The sequence below is a fragment of the Crotalus tigris genome, unplaced genomic scaffold (assembly GCF_016545835.1).
Source record: "Crotalus tigris isolate CLP2741 ecotype Arizona unplaced genomic scaffold, ASM1654583v1 scf7180000018825.4774228, whole genome shotgun sequence".
Lineage (NCBI taxonomy): Eukaryota > Metazoa > Chordata > Lepidosauria > Squamata > Viperidae > Crotalus > Crotalus tigris.
In genome coordinates, this window is record NW_024097215.1 from 2,842,501 (window position 1) to 2,853,477 (window position 10,977).

Consider the following 10,977-nt stretch of genomic DNA (forward strand, 5'->3'; position numbering starts at 1 on the left):
ATGGGGAAGGTACCCTGATTTGATAAATGCAATGCTTCTAGCGAAGAATCCACACACTCAGTCCTACCTTTGGCACCTGTCCATCCAAAAGGGATCTTGACCTCCTTGGGCATTCCCCTTTAATAGGAAAGTTATGCAGGTCTCTGGATTACGGAAGAAGAGAAACAGGTTTCACATAATGAAGATGAACATAGGTGAAGGCAGATAGGGACTTAAATGCAGTGAAGGAAAGGGATTTAGCATAAGTTTTTGTTATTCAAAACGTCTTTCTTTTTCTGGCCCAACTGTTACTAAGCAGAGCAAATAACAAGATAAAGACGAAATGTGATTTCCTGGTGCCATTCGTGCCATATGACTATGTTATCAATTTACTTTGTTTAGGATCTTTTAGGATTGTGTCTAACTTCTTTATGCATCCGTTGCACATTGCTCGTAACAGTGTCATTGTTCTTTTTCAACAAAACAAAACATTCCATTCATCCATTTGGTTTCTAAGGCTGCCCAATCACAAAGCAACTTTAGGCAGCATGCATAGAAGGTACATTAAGCAGCTGTACAACCCCCATCTCTCCATCTTCCAAATGTACATTAGGACACGAAAGGAACCTTGAACTTCAAGTCCTATATAGGTAATCCAGCCATGCAGATAGTCCTTGTCTTAACGACCACAAGCAAGCCTGGAATTTTGCTTGTAAATCACTGTCATGAGTCAATGGCACAACTGGACTCAATTTCAGGACCATTTTTACAATGGTGGTAAAATGAGCTGCCACAGTCATAAAGTGAGGTGTATCTAAGTGAATCCATTCTCCTAAAGAGTGGGGGGGGTATTGCTGGAACCCGCAAAAAATGTGCAGATTGCAGTTAGGACTGGAACACTACAACTCGTCAGAAAGGTGGTCATGTGACCACAGAGGGGGCAGCAGTCGTAACTTTGAAGATGAGTCATAAGGAGCTTTCTTAAAGTTCGTTGTAACTTTTTGAACAGTTATTAAATGTAAGTTGACATTACCTGTATCTTCAGAGAGACTCACTTTGACATGTTATGCAGCCCCCTTCTTGATTTTCACAATCTACTGTTTTACTTAATTTAGTTCAAGAATTGGTGTTTCACGCTTCAGTCGAAAAGTGGGCAACATGGGCACATTCTGCTCCATTTGCCACAATCAAAGGTTGCACAAAGCATTGGATCCAAAGGGGAAAAAGTGTGCATGGGAGAACACATGACAACTCCTTCCACAAACACACCTTTTCCTAGTGTTGTCACAAAAGCCATAGCTATAAGGAGCTGCTTACACACACATGCACAGCTCCATTTTCCCCTTCACATACAAAGTTGCATAATATCCACGTGGCTATTATGACTCGTATTTTTATTTCCTGTAAGAGTGTATTTCTTAAACCATTTCTTTTTTTTATGTATCCCCATCCTGTTTCTCTTCTCGCTTGATACGAACGGACACATTCAAACAACAATAAATTATGGGTTCTGTAAGCATGACTGGTTGAATAAATTAGAGTTGGCTGGATCAAAATGCAGCAAGTAAAAACTCAAACTGCGTTATGAACCAACAACTTGGGGGTGTCTGTAGGCTTTCAGTGATCTAGATAATCCGAGCATTCCCTGTCTTGCTCGAAAGGTTTAATCTCCTCCACCATGTTTGTGACAAAGCAGGGCATCTCCTTTTTGCCCTTGTATTCACTTCCTTTTGCTTCACAAAAGAAAGCAATCTTCCAGTTAATCCAAGTCATGAGTTGGGTGATTTCCATTTTCCTTTTCTCTCCTTCTAGGACTTCCAGTAATGCTTTGAGGAACATGGATTCCCACTGATTGCTGAATGAAACATAGCCTGAGCAATTGAGACAGAAAGAGAAAGAGAAAGAGTGAGATAAGGAACGCCAAAAGTCCAGCGGGACTTTTTTACAGTACAGTAAGCAAACATGTTAGAGAAGTCTAGCCAGGAAAGGATAAAGTGAACACATTACACGGGAAACTTAATTGCTGGGCAAATATGGACTCTCTGTGGCCAGAATTAGAGGCCTGTGGCATTTATATCACGTTAGGTTTTGCTCATGACTGAAAGCACCCTCAAGAGCCATCCAACCATTGTTAAGCCAAAATCATAATGGCACGGACGAGCTTTGTATCCCTTTAACAAAGGCTGGGTGAAATTGTAAAACTGCTCTAAATCGTAAGTGCGGTACTATTTGCATGGAAGGATTGCAATGATTCTCCAGAAACCTGAAAAAATCAAAGAACAGGTTGGCAGCTTCCAAAGATATAACTCTTCTCTGTAAAGAACAACTGGTAACTGTTCTTAGCATACCATCCTGGTTTATTCTTCCTGTGTCCTTTAATCATGACAAGATCAGCCCAACACAGGAAATGATGGGGGAAAATCTGGAACAGAAGGGTTGCTTCTGAAATTCCCGATTTTCACTGTCCAGAAATTTTGTTGCTGCCTCTTTACAAGTATCAGTTCAACCTATTGCGTACATTTTTGCTGATTTCTGTCCTTCCTGACTGTACCACTAACTGATAAGACCCCCATGGTTACATTAGATTACAAGGTCTGATGGACTGGCCTCCATCCGTAATTATAATGTTTCTCTTGGCCGAGTGCCCTTAATTAAGACTCACAAACAAACCGGACGTTCTCTGGTTATTATTATTTTTTTAATTCTTCAAACTCCCAAATGGGTTATTCTACCCAATCTGGTGCATTTGCTTTGAGATACTGTATCTGATAACCTTTGCTGCAAACTTAACCTACACTAGATTTAGGTGGTTAGGGCGACATACCTGGGCTGCAAGAAAACATGACAGTAGTATTTTCGGGAATAGACAGGTAATGTAAAAAACAGTCTTCATCTGACGCGCCACTATCTGTTTCTATGTAGATGCCGTCATCAAATCTATTTCCACGGCACGCCTGAAAAACACATTGAAGGCAACAGCTGCTCAATAGCCTTTGTGCACAGCCCTTTGTTTGTTGGATCCACACCCCGAGAAACCAACTTCAGACTTTCTTGTGACTTATTCTAGGAGGCCATGAGTGAGAGGTGACTCCTCTGCCATTTTCATCTGAATGGGCTAAACTGAAGGAATGAGGTTAACTGTTTGCATTAAACTTGCATACTTTTTTTAAAAAATAATTAAATAAATGAAATAGTATTAGCTGGAGGATTGGAGAATTAGGGGCTTGCCCAGGCAATGAAGAGGGATTTTTTTTCATCCTTTCTTCTCTTGCACAGATTCGCAAAACCCGTATTTGCCTTTGGAGGATATATCAGTATAACTGAATCGAAGCCTGGACTTTACACTTGTGTAAAGATTCCAGGAAATGCAATAAATCTAATGTAGAACCTTAGTTCTGCTTTACCTTTTAACATCCGAGTCATGCAAGTATGCCAGACGTGGCATCAAAAACACTGTTATTTCCTGAATGAGTAATTTGTTTTTTTAAGAGGGCTTTTACTGCTAATGTACATATTGTGGAGGGCAAACCCTGTTCGCAAACCCAGAAGTCATGTGTATGTGGAGAAGGTTGCCAGCTTTTGGTTGCATAACTTGGGGTCATGAAGTCAAACTTTTTTTATTGTATTTATTAATCTCGTTGAGGTTATTTCCCTTACTAACCTCAAATACATGCAAACGAGAGACATGTGCAAAGGAAGACTATGTTCTATGTGCTAAGATTTCATAGCGGTCTTGAAATTCTTGCAAAGCTGTGTTTTGCCAAGGGTCAGGTCAGTGATCAGGGTTCCAGGCAATTGGGGTTTTGGGGGATCCAAAGACAATAAGCACACCAGTTAATAAAGGGATTTAACCTTTATTATTAGCTCAAGTAAACAGAGTTAAAAGCTGGGGTCTTCAAACTTGGCCCTTTTATGACTTGTGGACTTCAGCTCCCAGAATTCCTCAGCCAGGGTGCCTGGCTGAGGAATTCTGAGAGTTGAAGTCCACAAGTCATAAAAGGGCCAAGTTTGAAGACCCCTGGTTAAAAACATAAGGTTAAAAGCATACATATCAAGGAAGATACCCAAATCTCTTATAGGATGCTAGGAGCTCGTTAATAACAACAGCAGAGGTACCCTAATGGTTGACCAATTTTTCAATAGAGTCCATTCCAGAAGCTTCCCCTGTATAACAACAACCCCATGGTTCTTATCCAAACCTTGTTACGTTTTGAAACGAAAGGCCTTGAAGTCATGGCTATGCCAACTAGCCTGGGGCCCTAATGGACGGGTGGCCTATTGGAGGTGGCTAATGGAGTAGAGGCTATCACCCGCTTCTCCCTGTGTGCTCCCTCCCTCCCCTTCCTGCTTAGTTTTATTTTAATTGACTTTTTTTTTTAATTTAAGAATCTTTACAGGTAGTCCTTGACTTACAACAGTTCATTTAGTGAACGTCCGAGGTTACACCGGCATGGGAAAAAAAGCAACCTATGACCATTTTTCACACTTATGACCATTCAGACGCTTGGCAAATGGCATTGACTTTGCTTGTCAGAAGGTTACAAAAGGGGATCAAATGATCTCCGGACACTGCGGCCGTCATAAATATGAGTCAGTTGCCAAATGTCTGAATTTTGATCGCGTAACCGTGGGGATGCTGCAATGGCTGTAAGTGTGAAAATCGGTCATTTTTTTTCAATGATGATGTACCTTCTAATGGTCACTAAACAAAGTATTGTAAATCGATGTCTACCTGTACTTAATATGAGGGAGAAATCAAAATATGTCACTAACTCTTTGCAACAACAATGGTCTTCCCGCATTGCTACCCCAGGCTGCCTTCAATGTAGTCCTCAGAAACATTGTGAGGGATGGGCTTCTCACATGTGTGGGTCCAGATAGCTGGGAATCCTATAGGGTGGGGGTCTCCAACCTTGGCAACTTTAAGACTTGTGGACGTCAACTCCCAGAATTCTGGGAACTGAAGTCCACAAGTCTTAAAGTTGCCACGATTGGAGACCCCCATCCTATGGGATAAAAAAAAAGACCGACTGAATTTCCTGTTCCTCACTGCTTCTCTTTGGAACCTGACATCGGCTCCCCACAGCTCTTACCTGTATGAAGAAGATTTTGGGCTTTCCGACCAAATATGGACACCTTTCGGGAGATAAGATCTTATAAATGCGAGTTAGCTTTACTGCTTGTCCTTGGCAGTCCGTTATGCTGCCTTCTTCTCCGTGGCTTGAAAGGATGCTCACAAAATATTTCCCATGTTCTGCCTGGCTTTCTGCAAAGACATAGTTTAAGGAAAAGACAGGTACTAAGGTGATTATTATTATTTTTTTTTTGAAGCGTCTTGTGATTCAAACGCAAAGCTTGCCTCTCAATCAAATATACAAAATGACACCTAATCCACCTTGAAGCATACTCTTACTGAGGACCAAAAGTACGGTGGGGGAAATGGTGGGATTCCAATAGGTGAACAACCGGTTCTCTGTGTGGATGCCGCTTCCGGAAATCCATTCCAGGTCTGGGCAACAAAAAGTTAGCTACCGGTTCTGCCGAACTGGTGCGAATTGGCTAAATCCCACTACTGGGTGGGGGGCATTGTCTAAGCTTCAGATTTACTCTCAGCCACAGAAAGTCCCTGAGGGATTTGAGGCCAGTCACTCTCAGCCCAACCTATAACATATGGCTATTGTGAGGTAAAACTGGAGGAAGGAAGGCTACATACTGGTAGGTTGCCTTGAGTTCCTGTAAGTGGGAAATAAATTCAACTCATTAAACAACGGCAACACCCAGATAGTCCTCAGCATAGGAGTTTGCTCACTATGGTCATCTGTCATGACGATTGCAAAATGGGCTGTTTATGTGACCAAAGTGATTTTATGATTTTTTTTTTTTTTTGCAGTAGATGTTAAGCAAAAACCATGATCACGAAGCAAACTAATAATTCGCTAGGGGCATGGTTTTGCTGAAATCCAGAAGTGCAAAACCGTTGTAAAACGAATCATATGACGGGGGAACACTGCAAATGGAAATAAATATGGCCCCAGGGTGCCTGAGGTTCGGTCATGTGATCATGGAGGGGATCCGAGTGTCAGAATTTTGGAACTGAGTCGTAAAGGTCCCCCTTCCATATCAGGGATCTTCAAACTTGGCAACTTTAAGACTTGTGGACTTCAACTCCCAGAATTCCTCAGCCAGCCCGGGCTGGCTGAGGAATTCTGGGAGTTGAACTCTACAAGTTTTAAAGTTGCCAAGTTTGAAGACCCCTGTTCTATATCAATGCAACTGCCCAGTGGCTCTATTCACACAACGTAATTGCCTCATATCTTCAACGTTCTAAATCGGGTTAGTTTTAAACTTGACTGGAAGTGTGTGTTTGTAAACTCTGACCACACTATGTTTATGCTTCAGTATATTGTATAAAGTTAGTAAATGGGAAAATTAGTCAACAGGTCTGATGTGGAGTCTAATCGCATTCTGGGATTTTAGGAATATATCCTGAATCTGTTTCATCTGATCTCGGGCTCTTTGCTCATTTGCATTCCACAGAATTCCAGCCACAAAACCACTGCAATCATACTTCCGTTGTGTAACCTGTTTTAAGTTCAGAAGCTAGGCAGGGTCTCCTGGGGATGTTTCTAGAAGACCGTTGAGTTCTTCTTTGAAGGCCTTCTCTCCAGTTCAGCGTTTCTCAACCTCAGAAACTTTTAAAATAGGTGGATTTCAATTTCCAGAATTCTCCAGGCAGTATGCTGACAAAGGAATTCTGGGGGTTGAAGTCCACCCATCTTAAAGTTGCTGAGGCTAGAAAAATGCTGCTTCAAACTGTCAGCCTAATTTCCATAAATCAGCCTTGCATTTCCACACCTATCTCTAAAGCAGCAAGACACTACCCCTGACCAACTGAATTGACCAAGGAGGTCTTGTTGAAGGATGGGCTCCAGAACATATATAAAGTGCTCAAAGAATACTGAGTAAACAAGGATCAGAAACTCCTATTAAAAGTGTATAAAGTGCTCAGAATATAATTGTTCTCAGATGTAGAGCAGACATCTTTGAACTGAAAGCTAGATTTCTTACGAAATATTATACATCTATTCCTGTTACATCTTGACAGGAAGCATGAGAGAGAGAGAGTGAGAAAAAATACTTTTTTTATTGAAACACAGATATTCATTTAACAAGAGGTCAAGTGAGAAACGGAAACAGGAACTGTTTCAATTCTCTTCACCTTCTCATTGTTCCACAATTACTCATAGGAGCAGAGAGATGACATAATCTCCAGTGGAAACATGTTTGAGGAGGGGGTTGGAGTAGAAGACCCTACCAACCCTATTATTTCATGCTCTGCAACAAGTCATCTACTATTTAGGTGATGGAAAGGACAGAGAAAGCTCGAACAGCATTCTTCAAAATGAAAAAGGTCTTCTGCAGTCACAATATAAGCCTAAGACTGAAAATCAGGCTTGTCAGATGCTATGTTTTTTCTATCCTGCTCTATGGAGTAGAGAGTTGGTCTTTGACAGAAGGCCACCTGAAGAGACTAGAAGCATTAGAAATGTGGATTTACAGGCGGCTGTTACGTGTAAGCTGGGTTGACAAGATCAGAAATGAGGAAGTGATAAATTGCCTGGGAAAGCCAAGGGAAATGATCAAAACAATTAAAAAATGAAAATTAGGATATTTCGGACATGTGGTGCGACACCCAGAAAAATACGACATACTCCATTTAATCCTCCAGGGAAAGATTGAAGGCAAATGAGGTCCAGGCAGAAGAACATCGTGGCTTCAAAATCTAAGGACTGGTTTGGACAAAACTCAGCAGCACTTTTTCGTGCGGCTGCTGATAAAAGCAGGATCGCCAACATGATCGCCAACGTCCGATAACGGATATGGCATAAGAAGAAGAAGAAAGGGACTACTACACTCCATTGCATTCAGGGATCTGTAGTGACATTGCAACTAACTAGTATCCCTAACCCATGGCTGCTCAGTAACAATGGGCATCTTCCAAGGCACTTTTCTAACTATCTCTCACTAACAGGAATAGTCTATTAATGTTTGGCTAAAGGTTACAGCCTCCAGATGCCCATCCAGGTCTCAGGCTTGCCCTCCAGAGTTGGAGGCCTCTATAGAGAGGATCCAAACAATTCAGATGGTGGAGAAGATTATAAAATCCAATGCTCCCACTCTCTGGATGCCCTTGCACGTCACACATTTCTCTCTCTTTTCCTATAATGTTGTTAAGGATTATATTAAACAGATCAAGTCCCAAAGGTGTTTTTTCAAGAGGCAACTGAACTTTCTTTGTTTTTCCTTGAAGACTGACTGAAGCTTCTTGGATGAAAAGCAAAACTGTCTTCAAGGGAAAAAAAACAAAGTCCAGTTGCCTCTTGAAAAAGTCCCTTTGGTACAACCTTGACCTGGAGGACTGAGATAAAGGTAATACAAAAAAAAACAAAAACAATGCATACCTACATACAGTACCTACATATGAAAAAGTGGGGAAAAATATCCTTCCCCAAAGATAATAAGAAAAAGAAAGTTCTCTCTTCATCTCGAACAAGAACATTCAACATTAACAGCTTATCACTGTCTCTTAAAATACAACCAGGTACTTCTTCCTTCCATACCTCACCCCATTTTCTATAAACTTGTCTCTCAAGCATCATCATTATCATCATCACCACAAAGAAGAGGGAGTCAAACTATTCTCCTGAAGGCAGGACGAGAAGCAATGGGTGGAAACTAACCAAGGAGAGAAGCAACCTAGAACTAAGGAGAAACTTCCTGACAGTGAGAACAATTAACCAGTGGAACAACCTGCCTCCAGAAGCGGTGAATGCTCCAACACTGGAAATTTTTAAGATGAGACTGGACAGCCATTTGTCCGAAATGGTACAGGGTTTCCTGCCTGAGCAGGAGGTTGGACTAGATTACCTCCAAGGTCCCTTCCAACTTTATTATTATTATTATTATCACCATCATTCATCAGCAAAGACCTAGTAAAAATGACATATATCTATCTGTCTATCTGTGTGTGTGTGTGTGTGTGTGTGTGTGTATATATATATACACACACATACACATTTAGGTTATATATAACCCCACTGATTATGATATATATATTTGAATCATAATCAGTGGGGTTATATACAACCTAAGTATATAATCCCGCTGTCCATTTAGTCTAAGTCCTCGCCACCCTTCCCGGCAGCTCAGATCTTTCTGATGAATAGTGGAACAAAATTTTGGAGGCTCCCGCAAGCTTTCCAACAGTTCCATGGAAGACTTTTAAGGTGCACCGTTCTGAAGATCTTAGTTGCCTTCCTCCCAAACATACCTTCCTCATACACTTCTTCTATTTGTTTGGCTGTCAAATCCAGAAATATTTTCACATCATAATTGCAGTTGGAAAGTGCTTTAAAAAGCTTGTCTGCTTCTCTTCTGGCCCCCAATCTTGATTTAAGTCTTTCTTTGGCTTGGAGGAATTGATAGTTGACAATGATTACAGCTCGGTTCCTTCTAGGGCAAGCCATGCCTGAGGAATCTCCTGATGGAATTGCATGTGTGCACATATATAGGTTTATATGTGCCCTTCTGAACTCTTTATGATTCAGCACTCAGGGCGGGGAATGAAAATTCACCTCCTGCTTGATTAGACAGATAACATTACAAACATTGATCTTTCCCAGGCATGCAATTCATACATGAAATGTGTCACATTTTGCTTTGCGATTTGTGTTTCGCTTATTCAGTAATATTATAGTGAAACTGGTCTTCCAATCTGGAAAGTCCACTGCAGTTAATGAAACAAATATCCCAAAAACAATTTTTAAATCGTTGTTTTAAATGGTGTTTAAAATAAACACAATGATTAAGATGCATCTTTCTCTCTCCTCTGAGAGGTCCTTGGTGCTCTCTGAAGCATGAATGTTATCTTGCAAATGTTTCAATACCCAACTAGGTAACATCATCAGTTCTCTCTTTCCTTATCAGAGTTGTTTCCTGTTAGTGTACCCTAGGGGTCTTCAAAGTGGGCAGCTTTAAGACTTGTGGACTTCAATTCCCAGAATTCCTGACTGGCTGAGGAATTTTGGGAGTTGAAGTCCACAAGTCTTAAAGTTGCCCAGTTTGAAGACCCCTGGTGTACCTTTATGTCTACCACTCTCTAGTCTTCCCCCCTCCCTCCCTCCTTCCCTCCCTCCCTCCCTTACTTATCAGAAATTGAGAAAAGTCCACCAGAGAGATTTCCTCATGAAATTTTCCTTTTATGGAAGCAGGCTTGCTTTGTTTAATTAATTAATAGAGTGAAAATACAGAAGATTACAGTAGCAGACGGTTTTGCTTCCAAGAGGAGAAAATAATTTAAATTGTTTCTAAATTGAGGTTTCTCTTTAAAATGAATTGCTGTCTCTCGGGAATAGTTTAACTAAAGTTTGTGAGATAGTCTGTTAGAATTAGCAAGTGAATTTGTCCCCTAATAGTGGATCTAAGTACAGGTAAGTACAGGTAATTCTGGACTTACGACTACCATTGAGCCCAAAATTTCTGTTCCAAAGTGAGACATTTGTTAAGTGAGTTTTGCCTCGTTTTACGACCTTGCTTGCCACAGTTATTAACTGAATCATTGCAGTTAAGTTAGTAACACGGTTAAGTGAATCTGACTTTCCATATTGACTTTGCTTGTCAAAAGGTCGCAAAAGGAGATCACGTGACTCCAGGACACTGCAACCGTCATGAATATGAGTCAGTTGCCAAGCATCTGAGTGTTGATAACACGACCACAGGGCTGTTGTGTGAAAAATGGTCATAAGTCAAGTTTTTTCAGTGCTGTTGTATCTTTGAACAGTCACTAACTGAACTGTTGTAAGTCAAGGACTACTGGTAGAGTTAGATTTATAAATATATTATGCTGCATTATTTTCTCATATACAACCATTTGAACACAGGATTTTGTGCCTTTTATTTTTTTGCACTGTGCATGTATGGACGGACTATTTCTTTTCA

General features: G+C 40.9%; 1 protein-coding gene across 1 annotated transcript; it reads right to left on the minus strand.

Annotated features, from left to right (window-relative positions):
- Positions 1-1,587: 1,587 nt before the first annotated feature.
- On the minus strand, positions 1,588-9,515 carry LOC120314014 (caspase-3-like). The gene is made up of 4 exons (XM_039356627.1): positions 9,311-9,515; positions 5,073-5,245; positions 2,804-2,933; positions 1,588-1,850 (listed from the first exon to the last, which is right to left on the minus strand). Exons 1-4 carry the CDS (start codon positions 9,504-9,506, stop codon positions 1,597-1,599), a joined length of 753 nt encoding a protein of 250 aa, XP_039212561.1. The 5' UTR covers positions 9,507-9,515; the 3' UTR covers positions 1,588-1,596.
- Between the last annotated feature and the right edge of the window lie 1,462 nt (positions 9,516-10,977).

Bases quoted from the DNA above. Each gene is read 5' to 3' on its own strand.
- LOC120314014 (XM_039356627.1), bottom strand. From the start codon at position 9,506: ATGGCTTGCCCTAGAAGGAACCGAGCTGTAATCATTGTCAACTATCAA. The intron at 5,246-9,310 runs GTATGTTTGGGA...ATGTCTTTGCAG, and splicing joins AGAAGAAGTGTATGAGGAAG to AAAGCCAGGCAGAACATGGG. The intron at 1,851-2,803 runs GTATGTCGCCCT...TCAATTGCTCAG, and splicing joins CATGTTTTCTTGCAGCCCAG to GCTATGTTTCATTCAGCAAT.